This window comes from Ursus americanus, chromosome 6, assembly GCF_024610735.1.
Source record: "Ursus americanus isolate L20-20 chromosome 6, mUrsAme1.1.p, whole genome shotgun sequence".
Classification (NCBI taxonomy): domain Eukaryota; kingdom Metazoa; phylum Chordata; class Mammalia; order Carnivora; family Ursidae; genus Ursus; species Ursus americanus.
Genome location: NC_142132.1, coordinates 16,087,747 through 16,102,124, shown reverse-complemented (window position 1 = coordinate 16,102,124; position 14,378 = coordinate 16,087,747). Strand labels below are relative to the sequence as shown.

Genomic DNA, 14,378 nt, shown 5'->3' with positions numbered 1-14,378 from the left:
GGGCAGAGGCCACCCGCGGGGCATGCATCCTATCTCTGAGAGCCAGGCAGCAGGCATGGGGTCACGGCGTTCCAGCTCTGGGGACAGACAGTACCCAAGGTGATCGTGGCATAAATGACTCCTTCAGGCACCTGCACCCATCTGGGGACTGCAGTGGGGGAAAATCCACCAGAATGACCTGTGTGAGATCCAGAAGCACAGAGAAAGGCGAGATGGAGAGAGAAGAGATGAAGAGAGGGACAGACCCAAGCACAGAGAGAGACACAGAGGACCCAGATGTGGCCACATGGCTGCCTGTCCACTGTCAGCTAGGACTTCCCACTGGAGGTGTGGGCTTCTCAGGACAGGCCCCAGCCCGATCAAGGACATCTTTTCCCAGCCCCTTTCCCTCCGGAGAGGACCACGTAACTACTTGTCGCCAGCAGAATGTGGGTAAAAGTCACTTCAGGCTGGCACTTTGAAGCAGCACAAGGGCTTCTGCGGCCTTGAGAGTGGCCAGGCCCACGCTGGAAGGAGCCTAAACTCCCTACTGACCAGTAACACCCACACTGAACTGCTCGTGAGAAAGCGATTTGTATCGTGTCACTTGCACTGAAAGGGGGTTATCGGTTCCAGCAGCTGCAGTGACCCCAGCACCAGACATCATGGGTGAGTAGCTGACCTCTCGCGCAAGTAGGACCGACCCTCCCACCTGCAACCGGCCATCAGGGCGCGGATTAAACTTTCACTCGGAGAGAGGCGCCTGACCCGTCGGACCGGTGCGGGGCCAGTGCTGAGAAAGCAGGACAGGCACCCAGGCAACTGGTCTCTTGTGGAAAGTCTACAAATTGCTGGTGGCCGAAGGCCATTCCTCCTGCCATGACCTGCCCGTCTCACTGCTCGAGCAGCCACGGGGGTGACAAGCAGGAACTGAGGGCAGGCCAGCTGGTAACGCGGGTGAAGCCCTCCCTTGGTGGCACGTGTGATCACGTCTCTCCAAGTCCTCGGTCCATGTCCTGGCGGGAGAGGAAAGGCAGCTGACAGCTTCCTATCCACCTTGCTGTGTTCGGGCCGCCCTCACAGGGACGCCCCAGTCCCGGCTAAAAACAACATGAATTCGCGGCCGAGGCCAACGCCGAGAAGCTCGAGTCAGCTTGTTTACGACGAGATGAAGCGTCTGCCCCACAAACAGGCCCCCGGGACTGTGTGGGATGCAGGCCCCGGCTGGCACGGGCCACACCCGCGAGCGCAGGGCTTAAGACGCACGGAGGTACCCGCCGCGGTGAGTCACAGCTTCCACCTTCCAGATGCATCCAGACAGCAGCGCCGCACCCTCAGCTTTGGTCTGAAATCACGGCCCCGCCGGTGACTCGGCAACATCCCACACGCTCGGGGGGTTCAAGCGAAATGAGGTCTGCCCACAAAGCCAGCCTCTTAGAATAAAATAACCTCAATCCAAACAGGCCGTCACCTCCCACACAGTTCCTGGGTCCGGAGGCAGTAGGTAAAGTGTGAAGAAAGAGACGAATCCCATGTGGCTCCAAGGGACGTGTCCCCTGTGATCTCCGGTCCTGCTCTTTACAGAGCCAACGACACCCCACTTCGGCCAAGTTCGTTCCTACCACCGCAGACCCTTGCCTCTTAAGTTTGCAAACTGCTTTATGCTTTCAAACACCTTTCACTTACCAGGGAAGGAAGCTGACTGAGGTAAGAAGGGCCAGCGTGAAAGGACCAGAGTCACAACGCTCTCTTCCCTCCGGAATTTGTGGGGCCTTTCTGTGCTACCGAATCCCTACACCAAGAGCATTTCTGATCTGACTTGCCCAGGCTGAGCACCACTGGCTGAGAACAGAGGGGTCCAGCATGAGCCCCACCCCTGCAGCACAGGCTAGTGAATGCCGAAGTTAGGTCAGTCACTAAGTAACCCCCAATGGCTTGTGGCCTTGTCAGAGAGAAGCCAAAGTCCTCCTCGTGGCCCGTGGCTGACTTCTTTGTCCCCGCCTCTTGTCTCTCCCCTTGCTCCAGCCACACTGGCCTCCTTGCTGCTTCTGAAGCATGCCAAGAGCCCTCCTGGTCCAGGGCCTCTGCATGTGATGCGCGATCTAGAAAGTTCTTCCTGCAGGTCTCTGCCCTCCCCCACTTCCCACTTCATTCAGGCGTCAGCTCAAGGTCATGCTATCAGAGAGCCCCTCCCAACCTAAAATAACACCCTCTCCCGCCCCAACCCAGCCCCTGTGTTTTCCATCCTAACACTGTATCATCACCCGACACAACCTATGTTTATTTGTTGTCTGTCTTTCCTCACAGAATCTAAGGGCTGCGACTCTGGACTCTCCTGAGCTCTGCCGAGTTCCCGACTCCTGGAAGCACGCTCGGCATACAGCATGAGCAGTTAACTGTGAGTCCAGTGAGAGCCACCCCGGAAAGGGCTCTGGCTCCGCCTGACCACATTCCCCTTGCTTCCAAGTGCCCGGGGGCCAGCACACCTCTCCTCCATCACATTTCTGTGCTGAGTCCAGCACCAACCAAGTGGGAAGCCCGAAGGCATCAGACACAGTAAAGCAGCTCATTGTGGACCATCCCAAGCCCCTCCTTGCAGGCAGCTGGGGTCTGCGGTGTGGCTCAGCTCTCCACCAGAGCCTGGGCCCAAGGCTCTGTGGCCAGTTCTCAATTCAGGCCACGCTCTCTGGAAACAGCAGCCCAGGCCGCCCTCTGCGACCAGCACTGGCATCCGTGCAGGAAGTGGTTGGCCCCCTCCAAGCCCCAACCCTGGCCCCGGGACGTACCATTGAGGGATGTGTCATACGGCTCAGCCTCTTCATAGTAACCCTCTGGAGACTCGATCTTTGGGATGGAGAGCTGTTTCCGTTCTGGAATCTGTGGTATGAACAAATAAACATTTTCAGATACCATACACTCGGAACGACTTGGAATTAACCCTTTGGGTGGAAGGAGGGGAGTCTAGAAGGAAAAAACACAAGTACCCAGCTGGACTTCAAGCCAGCTGGGAGGAGACCGTGGAATACCACAGCTCCCAGCAGCCACCACGTCCGCTGGTTTGCTTCCAGTAACGGGCCACGGGCATGTTGCTCAACGCTGCTGAGCCTCAGCGCTCTCCTCTGCGAAATGAGGTTCGAGCCCCCACCACACGCACAAAATAGTGCTGTGTCCATGATGTGGACGCACACAGAGGCCCAGATGGGGTCAGGCCGTTACGGCTTCTAAATAGCGTATACTCCCTGAAGTGACCTCAAGGGCTCATGAAACGCACATGGAGGGAGATGCCCAGGGTTCTAAATCCTCAACTTTCACCATAAGAAGTTCAATCGTTTGGCCAGCAAATACTGGATGGCTCCTGGACCCTCGCTGCGAGGGACAGATGATCAGGGGTCGGCCCCGGGGAAGATTCAACTAGGCAGTGAACGCTCAAGGCTCCCAATAAAGTCGTCATGAGTCGTCTTCTAATAGATAAGGTCCAAGTTCCGTGAGAACCCGCGGGTGCGAGAACATCCACCATCCAGAGGACACGATCTTTGAGCTGAGTCTCAAAGATGACCCTGAGCTTCTTACATAGCGGTGTAAGGATGAAGGAGCACAACTGGAGAAGAAAAAGGAACGTATGCAGGTTCGCAGATGCACAGAGCATGAAATGCTCTATTCCTCCATTAGACCGTGAGACGAATCTGAGGAGTAGCAGCAGGGGAGAACAAAAGAAGTAGATTTTGCAAGAGTATTACTGTGTACAGGTCATAAATGTGCAAGGATCCATCCGCACGAGTCTTTGGCGTCTCCCTGAATCACGCAACCCCCCGCGGAGGGCTAAGGGAATACTCACAATGAGAGAACAAGAATGGCAAAATCTGAAGTGCATTCCTACTCCTGCTTTTGGAAAGTCCTTGTGCTGGGCATTTGGGGAGCTTCAGATGAAAGCAGCAGAAGGGGAGATGGAGGAAGGCAGCCAACGGAAAGACCCCATAGGGCCTTGGGCTCAGATGGACCTCTGGGCCTTGGAGGATATCCTGCCCTGCTGGCAGGAGAAAGGGAGGATCTAGAAACCCAGCCTCTGAAAAGGACTTTATTTGAGGGATCTATGACTGAGAGAGCTCCCCGGGTCTTGGCCCAGGAGATGGTGGGCACGCAGTCACCATGGGCTCAGGTCCCCGTGGGACAGTACTCAGCATGGACCACAAGAGTGTCCACTCCCAGCCTCCTCCAGGGCAGAGCAACGCTCCTGCATCTGCTTCCCCAAAGTCAGCATCCCAGAGCCAAGTCCTGTGGGCTTGACATCTAGAGTCTACTCATATGGACTCTGGAATGACTATAACTTGGTTTCCATCAGGGCTTCAGGACTCCAAATATTTAACTGTGGGGATATGATGGCCTCTCTCTTTCCCTCCCTGTAAAACAAGAATAAAACCAGAGTTCTCTTGATGGGTTCCATAAGACAAAACATGACAGGGTTTCCACCGCGCCTGGCCCATGTCAAGCACGAGGAGGCTGTCATCATCGTCTGGGGGTCATCCAAGGCCTGCGGGGATGCTGCAGGAGCTAGGTCACTGGATCACTGTGTGACACGTGGAGACAGGTTTAGTACTGAGGGCCAGTGAGGCCAGGCCACGGTCTGGGAACAACACAGGATCTTTCTCAGTTCATCTGGCCTTGCATCCAGAGAGCTGATACAAGCCCCAGAGGCAGGCTCCAAGCAGCTTCCGGCCCCCACGGTGCAACACCCCACACGCAGGAAGGAGCAGAGTCAGGCGCTCTCTTCCTAAGCAGATCGGCTGCTGCCCCGGGCCAGCAGACATGGCTGTGAGCGGCACCCCGGGTCTGGCTCCTTCCCTAGTGCAGGTCTTGCACGCAGCCGGCACCATCAGCCGCCGCCACTGGTGGGTGACCTTGGAGCTTTGCTGCCACAAGCCTAGTGAGCTGTCTCTGCTCATCTCGGCCATTCCCTTGATCATGTCTGAGAAATGGCTGCCCGAGACCTAGCTGTGGTCTGCTGAGAGCCGGCTTCCTGGGCCTAGCTGTGGTCTACTGAGAGCCGGCTTCCTGGGGCCCTGGGGGAGAGCATCCCTTCCCCTGGGAAGCAGCAAGGTCCCTGAAGATGGGTCCTGGAGCTCATGTCTCCTAAGCTGGCCCAGCTTCCAGCTCTAGGCTCCAAAAAGCCCCATGCCCATCAGGTGGTGCTGGGAACCCTTCTCTCGGTGAGGGGCTCTAGAAAGAACTTCTAGAGAGAAGCTCCAAGCACCCAAGATCCAGGCCCAGACCAGATTCCTGCTATTAAAATAGGACAATGGGGGAATGGACCTTTCTTCAAGAGTTCTTCCTGGGTCCTTCTCACCACAGGGGTCCTACTGTCCTTTCTGGAAGTGTTTTCTGAGAATCTCCTAAGCCTGACACTGTAAAAACACCTATCAATGAAGAGGCGGTATAGGCAGTGGTGGGAATCTGGTATCCAGGGCTAGGGTTTGAATCCTGACACTGGCACATCCAAGCTGTGTGACCCTGGGCAACTTACTTGACCTCTCTGAGCCTCAGTTCCTCCACTGCAAAATGGGGAGAGTAGAAATACCTGCCACACGGGGTCACTGTAAGGATTAAACTCTGCCTAGCACTATTATTCAACACATACAAAGTTTTTACTAACCTAAAAATATACAAGTATCAATGAAGGGAGAGAGGTCGCCTATATACATGTTCGGTAGAGAACGGACGGAGGGGATATTTGGTGTTGCCCAAGCTGAAGCCCAAGCTCAGCTTCATTAGAGACGACAGTCCCCACCCTCAAGCTGCTGGGACAGAACCTAAGTGCTTGAGTTAAGCTAAAGGATAAAACGATCCCCCCCAAATTCAGAAGAGAGTCACATAATTACGCAGGTATATAACGGCCTGTTCTCTGAAGTCCAAGCAGCAAGAGACGCTGATTTCTCAGGGTTCAGAATAAAGCAGCAGTATTTTAACTGTCATCATCATTGTGATGATCCAGGCTGGGGACACTAAATAAAGAGGTGGAAGAGATGTGACTTCACAGCTGGAAAGAAGGTTCTGAGAACCCACAGGAAGGGGACAGGGAAGAAAGCCACCCTGCTCAGCAGGATTTGCCAGAGGTCTGCAAACTTTATCTGCAAAGGGCCAATAACACATACTTAAGGGATCTGCAGCCCATTTAGCGTCTCCGATCTCAGCTAGTCAACTCCGCGACTGCAGAGCGAAAGCATCTATAGATAATACATAACCGAGAAGTACGGCTCTGTTCCAGTAAAACTTCATTTATAAACACGTGGCTGTGGATTTGGCCAGGGGGCTACAGTTTGCAAATTCTGATTTAGACTAGACAGGAGAGCTGAACGAGAGCAGAAGCCCGGATGACTTGAGGCGACCTGCAGTTATGAGCAACCTGCCCCAGCGTGCACTGTGGAACATTCCCGGGATAGGGATAGCCGATCCGGCCAGCCCTAGCTCCCCAGACTGACCACGGCAACATCCTTGTGTGGCGTGAGCCGTGTCCCCCGTAGAGCAGCTCCCTTAAGCTCAGCGCCAACGCACGTCCAGGCCTCAAGGGGAGCTGGGGTGGAGCTGGCTCTGCTCGCCAGGGGCAGGAACGGTGCCAGCAAACATCTGGTTCTGCGGCAGTGACCACAGCACCTGGCTGTGCACACAGCAGCCTGGAAGTCCCTGAGTCACTGGCTGCTCACGCCCACGAGCTTGCTCCGGACCCCTGGTTGCCTCTCCCATTGTCTGCTACCTCACTGACTTGGTAGGGGATGGAAGGGGACCCCGGCCACCAGAGAGGCAATCAGGGCATCCTGCGACGGAGGCCACACCCCCAGCCCAGCCACAGGCTCGGAGGACCCCAGGTAGGCACGCAGCTTCCGTCTCGGCCATCAGCAAGCCTGGAGCCAGACCTTCGGATGGACAAGCTTCACAGCGCCCCGAGGCTCTGGGGTCAGGGTGGGAAGGGGCGCGGTCTTCTCTGTCTTGGGAAGAGAGGTTACAAGGTCGCTCCAACCTCCTGCTGCCACGCTCCCTCCCTGCTGCTCTGCCTCCCCTCCTCCCACAAAGCCAGAAGACACAGCTGTTTCCCACTCCACCCTGACGCCATCCTCGGGGGCTTGGACTAGAGTTGTGGTTGCTGCCGCCAGACTTGACCAGAGGAGGCCTGAGGGAGGGCAGGCGTGTGCGTGCAGGAGGGAAGCGCTCGCTTTCTGCCGCTCCTTCCTCACTCCACCAGGGGGAGTCCCCTAGGGCAGGGGTGAGCACCCCAAACAGGACTAGGAGGGACCCAGAAAGGGCGGCAGTCAGGGCAGCACCCCCATGTGCTTCTCAGCAGAGAAACCCCGTAAGGAAGGACGAGCGTAGCGTCAGCTTGCTCGCTGGAAGCCTCCCCGGGGCCTGGAGTGTGTCCACAGGAACAACTGTCACACGTCTGAAGGCCCCCTGGGGCGGTTATTTTTGGGTGCTGATCATTCTCCCAGCTCCAGCACTGGCTCTCTCTCAGAGGTCAACACAAGCCTCCCTGGGCCCCAAGCAGCCCCCCGGTCACGGCCAACCCAAGAAGTCTGCGCTAGGGGAAGGCCGCCTGCCCTGGTCTTGTTCAGATGGGTGGCTCCTAGCCCAGGGCCTTTGGGGCTTTTGCAGCCACGCTGCGGGGAACGGCAAAGGAGCTAGAAATGCTGGTGCTGGGATCCCAGGAGCCACCGGGACAAGGGCGGCCTGATTCTCTCGAGGACCTGGTCCCAGCCCCCCACTCCATGTCCGCAAAGCGCAGATCTCCAGACTGAGTCAGCACCACCCAGGACTCGTGCCCGTGACCCTGGCCTGGGGAGAGCTCCGCAGCAGGTGCTGGCCCAGGAGCTGCTGCCCCAGGTGGGATACGTAGGCCCTGATCAGAATCAGATGCTGAGTTTCGGAGCGGGAAGTCCCAGCTCAGAGCAGCCACCTCCCCTCCGCCCGCCCAGGGGGCAGAGCCTGAAACACACCAGAAAAACCATAGCATCTCCCCCTGGTTCGGGTGCCGGCTATGGGTCTGGTCTGGAGGGGCCGCACCCCCTCTCCCCAGTCCTGGGACTGAAAGCAAGGGGAGCCTGCAGCTGGGAGAACAGAATGGACACCTTCACTCTGCTGAGAAGTGCTTCCGTTGGGCGGGCTGCAGAGGGGCCGGAGACCAAAACCTGCATTCAGACCTTGGCCCTGCTACGTCCCAGAGGGGGGCCCTTGGCCGGCTCTTTTAACTGAGCCTCTGCTTCCTCCTACGAAAACAGTGACAAAAGTCCACCCCTCTAGACAGATGGTGGCGAGGACCATGTTTGTGTGCACCAGGGCGGCTAGCTGTCAGGTGTTGTCACCTGCTTTGTCAGCATAGTGGGGACACCACGCTCACCCAGCCTGAGATGAAGAGTCCCTGCCAGCTGTCCCCCAGCGGAGGGCTTCATGCAGTGGGATACTGTCCCAGGCATTCCAGAACTGCCTACCAGCTGCGAGAGCAGCCTGAGGAGCCTGGCCATTGTCGGGGAGGCATGAATGGAGGGGGCCAGGCTGGGGTCGGGACACCCTCGGCAGTGACCTGAGCCCACAGATCTGCCTCTGGATGGCATGGTACGAGCTCAGTGGCCACGGAGTCCCACAGCTTCCTGCTGGTGCTGAACCCAGGACTCTGCTGCCCATAGAAACCCTTCCTACTTCTTGACCCCAGAACACTGCTACTTATAGAAATCCTTCCCATGTCTCGCCTCGTACCTCCCAGGAAACCTCCCTGACCAGGTCTAGACAGGAAAGAACTTTGGGTTCAAATTCTGGTGCGACACTCAGACTCTACAAACCTGCCGATTCTTGGTTTCCTCACCTGTGAAATAGGAACCCTGCTGGCACCTCCCTGAACGCTAACCTGGCGCGCTATGCACAGCCTCAGCCCATCAAATAAGACGACCTTAGGAGACAGAGATTCACATTCTTTTAAACACCAGGAAACAGAGGGCCAGAGACCTTAAATGACTTGCTCAAGGTCAAAGAGCTAGTACCTGGCAGAGCTGAGATCTGAATCCAGGTCTGTAGGGTTCCATAATACATTCAATCCACCCATCCATCCGCGAACAAATACACGCGCACGGCCTCCTGTGTGCAGACACAGACCATGGAGCAGTAAACCAGAGACACTCTCCGTGTCCTGAAAAGCTGACATCTGGTCTGGGAGGCAAATAATACAAAGACCGTTTCGATGGTGGCGAGTGCCATGGAGGGGTCATTGGCCATGGAGCAGACAGTGACTGGGTAGGGATGGAGGTGGGATGCCTCGCACAGGAGGTCAAGGAAAGCCTGTCTGTGAAAGTCTAAGAGATGAGGAGATGGCAGCCACTGGAGGGCCAGGGTCCAGAAAGTACCAAGTCAGGCAACACTGACCATGTGGTCCAATCCAGGAACAGGAGGCCAGTGAAGAGCAGGTGTACTGGCGACGCAGCGGGGCCAGACTGTGTAGACTGTGCCGGCCGAGGGGCTCGGTTAAGGAACACAGATGTTTTTCCCTAAGTTCAACGAAAGCCTTTGGCCGGTTTGAAGCAGGAAGTGCAAGGTGACAGGATGTACATTTCTAGAAGTTCGCTGTGGTGTGAGGGCATGACCACAGCTAGACATGGCCCCCCTCACATGCTGCCGTGTAGAGCCCGGCGTAGCCTTAAACACATGGCGGCATTTGATGAAGGCAACTCCCTGCATCTCCCACGCCCATGAGCCTTCGTGTCCTGAGTACTGCGGCCCTGGGTAAATGATGTCACCTGCAGGCAGGCATCCTTTTGTTCTGTCTCTCCCAGCGCCTTGTCCCATGCCCTGCACACAGTAGGGGTGCACACAGTAGGTGCTCAGAAAGTGCCAGCCACTTGGGGGACTGACCCCTGTGAAATCAACTGGAAGTTCACAGGGACCCCAGTCAGGAAATCAGGGGTCTTGTATGACTTACGATCTTGGGTGGTGGGAGGTCTGGAAGACTCTTCTGAGGGGCCAAAGAGTGCTGGCCAGGCTCCCCGTTGGTCAGTGGGTTCTGCTCCTCGGGTGCTGTAGGCAGCAAACAGGAGAAGGCTTCGGTGAGGGTGCCCAGCCGCACAGCAGGGCCCATTATCCCGGAACGTCTGGTCACAGGGACCCTGAGATCTATTTGAGCAGGTGTTAATTACGCAGGCGGGCGGTCCCAGGGGCCAATGCGGTTTTTCCTCCAAGAATAGGGTGCAAGTAGTGCCTCAGCCATGGGCAGATTCCTCAGAAGGAACTGGTTTGGGGTTTCTGGCAGGCTCCGCACCCTCTCTCCCACTTGCCCTGTGCCAAAAATGGCCCAGCCGCAGAGTGTTAGCGAGCAGAGGCGCTGCCCCGTGGTCATTACACCGAGCAGCTCCCAGCACCGACCCTGTGATTACAGCTCTTTCCATCCCAGTTTCCCCAGAAGGCAAACGACCCTGGGCACAGTGGCGGCTTGGAGGTCAGTCATTCCTTCTGAGCCCCAGGCTTGGCAGTGGGGCACAAGGAGTCAAAGCCACACTGGAGAGCTCGGCCATCAGCCCTCCGTGCGCTTTTAAGGAAAAGCTCCGGAGGCTGTTCAGAGCCTGACCGTTTCAGCCAGCCGCCCAACCAGCCCCAGGACAGACAGACTCAAGCAGATCTGACCTTGGGGCTTTGGGGATTGGGATCTTGAAGCCAAGCCTTGAATAGGACCTGATCCCTTGGAGGGCGGCATTCTCACCTCTTGCTAAGCCTCTGCATTTCAGTCACAGGCTGGGGAGTTAGGAGATGGGGCTTCTAATCCCCTCTGCTCTGCAATGAGGCAGCTCTGCAAACCCCCGGGCCTCCCTGAGGTCCTGCCAGACCCACTCCTGAAGGTTTTTAGAGAAAAGGAAAGCAGAACAGAGAAGAGGAAGACATCGTGGAAGATAGAGTATGTCCTTCCAGTGTAAGATAGAATGTTCTGCCAAGAGAGCACCTTTGAGCAAAACTTTTGAATAGTAAGGCAGGTGCTGACGTCAGCATTTCCGGCCTCTATTACCGCCCCCACCCCAACACATGAAATCCAGACTTCTGTCAAAAGATATGAAGCTGGGGTATGGAATCAGCACCCTATAAGGGCTGCTTTCCTAGAACACCTGACTATGACTTCCTATTCCTGGGATGATGCCGGGAAAAGCTGAGCAACTTTAGGGCCGGATTCCTTATCCACGAAGGGGACATGAGACCTTTAAGAGGCAAGGAGGTGGCTTGATGAAATATCCCAAAATACATAACCCGAAATACCATCAACCAAAATGTGAGTGCCAGAAATAACTCCACTGGGCTGTCTGGTGCTGGCTGGGAGGAAGGGGGAGTGGGACCAAAGCGTATGCCTCCCCTCCCGGAAGCTGGCCGAGCCAACAGCAGTGCTAGCCTGTACCTTTGTCTTGGGACTCAGCATTCTGTTGCTTGTTGACGGTCACTTTGTTCATATAAATGTACTCCTCATCAGAACCTGCAGAAGGGGGACGGGAAACAAAGGTTTCATGCGATCCCACAACGGGAAATGGCTCGTAGAGAGAAACAGTGTCCCCCGAGAGACTGTCATTAGCCTGGGTTCCAGGAAAACCATACAACATTTTGACTTGATTGGAAGAGTCCATTATGGAGTTGACAGATTTCCAAAAACAGAAAGGCCAAGTTGCTATTAGTTTTCTAACTTGTGGGTGGGGATAGTCGGGGAGAGGGAGAGAAAAGATAGGTACAGAAGGATAGCTTCAGAATGAAGCATGAGAGACTATGAAGGCTGGGAAGCAAACTGAGGGCTTCAGAGGGGAGGGGGGTGGGGGAATGGGATAGGCTGGTGATGGGTAGTAAGGAGGGCACGTATTACATGGTGCACTGGGTGTTATACACAACTAATGAATCATGGACTTTTCATCAAAAACTAGGGATGTACTGTATGGTGACTAACATAATAAAAAAAATATTATTAAAAAAATAAAATAAATTGGAAAAAAAAAAAAAAGAAGGATAGCTTCAGGAATAAAAGATCTCAAAGATCTGCCCCATATTCCACCAAGCAGATTTCTCTGGGTTTCCTAGCATTTCATTTAAATTTTAAATATTTCTGGCGCACCTGAGTGGCTCAGCCAGTTACAGGTCTGCCTTGAGCTCAGGTCATGATCCCAGGGTCCTGGGATCGAGCCCTGCGTCAGGCTCCTGGTTCAGCGGGGAGTCTGCTTCCCCCTCTCTCTCTGTGTGATCTCTCTCTCTCAAATAAATAAATCTTTTATTTACTTTTAATTTTTTTGAAGATTTATTCATCTGAGAGAGACAGAAGAGCAAGCACGAGCAGGGGGAGGGACAGAGGGAGAGGGGCCCAATCCCACGATCTGGAGATCACAACCTGAGCTGAAGGCAGACACTTAACCATCTGAGCCACTGAGGCGCCCTTAAATAAGTAAATATTTAAAAAAAAAAAGAATAAAAGAAATTGTAAAATATTTCATATCCGTCATTCTCACCCTAGTCTAAGTTACTCGCTTGGGCTCATCAGAGTGGTGTCTCTGTAAGGTAGGTCACATTGAGGCTCTCATGCCATTGTGGGGGCCTGAGACCCCCAAATCGTGAGCTCCGGGTTTGGAGGGGTGCATGTGCTGGGAATTGGAAGTGGAGGCCTGCCAGACACCTCCTCTACCCTGCAGACTGCAGCCTACAGCAGCACAGCCCTTCCCTCTTTTAAAATCATTTTTTTTTTTTTAGGATTTTATTTATTCATTTGACAGAGAGAGAGAGACAGAGAGGGAGAGAGCACAAGCAGGGGGAGGGGCAGAGGGAAAGGAAGAAGCAGACTCCCCCCTGAGCAGGGAGCCCAACGTGGGGCTCGATCCTAGGACCCTGGGATCATGACCTAAGCTGAAGGCAGACGCTTAACCAACTGAGCCCCCCAGGTGCCCCCTAAAAATCATTTCTGTGTAGGCTACCTTTCCAGTGCCTATCTGGGCAGAGAACTGTTAGTTTCCTAACACTTTCTCAGTTTCTTCTGCCCCAAAGACCCTTCCTTCAGAAGACCACAGAAGCAGCTCACCCCAGTGCTTCTCCTCTTAGAAATCCCCTGCATTTCTTCTTTTGCCCCTTAATTTGCATTTCTTAGAAACCTGGGGCTCCACTAGTTGGAGACTGTGTTACCCAGCAGGGGACCCAATTCTAACCCCAGCTACAGTTCAGGGTCAGATCCACGCCACAGGCCACCCAGCCTCCAGCCCAAAGGCCTGCAAAACCAGAGCCCTGAAAACCCAGAACACGGGGAGGGCACAGTCAGAGGGGTCTTCTGCCATTAGCCTGCGGGATCACCACCCCAGGGCCCGCCCTGCCAGGACCCGTCAGCAACATCACTCCTACCCTGCAGCAGTTCCGGGGAGGGAACTATGAGGTCTAAATGTCCTTAGGCACAACTGGTATCCTTCCACGGAGTGAGCCAGAGGGGCCAGGTCAGTACCTTCTCCAGGAGAGCACACAAGAAGACCGCTCTGCAGGGGCAGGCAGCCGGCTCTGCCATTAATCGTGTAATTCGGAGCAAAACAGCTACCCCACGTGCCCTGTCTGCCTAGCATGGAAAACAATGCTGATGCGTAGTGCCTGTTTTTACCAAACTCTGAAGTTTCCAAGAGTGCAAAACTCAAATATTAAGGAACTTGAAAAAGTTAACCCTATAACTAACAAAGATGAAAAATAACAGCCTAACCCATGGGGAATGGCTCAACGGCTCGGTAATGGGAAGAGTTGAAAAAAACATCATACATCAGAACGTATAACAGCAGTCACCTTTAAAAATAAATGGATTACTAGAGAGTGTGTAAATTGGCACAGACATTTTGCAAGAGATTTTGGAAAATAAGTGTTCGTGTTCTTTTTTTCTTTTCAAGTGCTCATCGTCTTTAACCCAGCATTTCCACTGCCAGAAATTTGTCCTAAAGCTAAACACCAGCATGTAAACAAAATTCTATTTGAGGATGTTTATTGTAATGTTGTATGAGGTTATTATTTTTTTTTAAGATTTTATTTGAGAGAGAAGGAGAGAGAGCATGAGCGAGAGGGAGGGACGGAAAAGCAGACTCCCCGCTGAGCAGGGAGCCGATGTGGGGCTTAATCCCAGGACCCTGGGATCATGACCTGAGCTGAAGGCAGATGCCCAACCAACTGAGCCATCCAGGTGCCCCTGTATGAGTTTGTTTTTTGTTTTGGTTTTTTTTTAAATTACAAAACCTAATGCCACTGAGAGGCCGGTTGAACATCACTGTTCATGGACGCTACCCAACTGTGAAAAATAACAAGGTAGCTCGATGTCCACTATTACAAAGATATCCAAGACTTACAGTTAAAGGATCCTGTTTCAGAATAGCAGAGAAAGTCTGAGAACTGTCAGCCTGTGG

General features: G+C 54.4%; 1 protein-coding gene across 7 annotated transcripts in view; it reads right to left on the bottom strand.

Annotated features, from left to right (window-relative positions):
• AFAP1L2 (actin filament associated protein 1 like 2) overlaps positions 1–14,378 on the bottom strand; it is a 95,402-nt gene that overhangs the window by 19,896 nt on the left and 61,128 nt on the right. For 6 of the 7 annotated variants that reach the window (XM_087862686.1, XM_045803196.2, XM_045803194.2 and 3 more), the window contains 3 exons: positions 11,384–11,458; positions 9,929–10,023; positions 2,766–2,856 (listed from right to left, as the gene is read on the bottom strand). In XM_087862686.1, the coding sequence (XP_087718812.1) occupies positions 2,766–2,856; positions 9,929–10,023; positions 11,384–11,458 (261 nt within the window). Of the gene's footprint in view, positions 1–94; positions 179–2,765; positions 2,857–9,928; positions 10,024–11,383; positions 11,459–14,378 lie in introns of all 7 variants that reach the window. The other variant, XM_087862687.1, reaches the window with a different exon arrangement.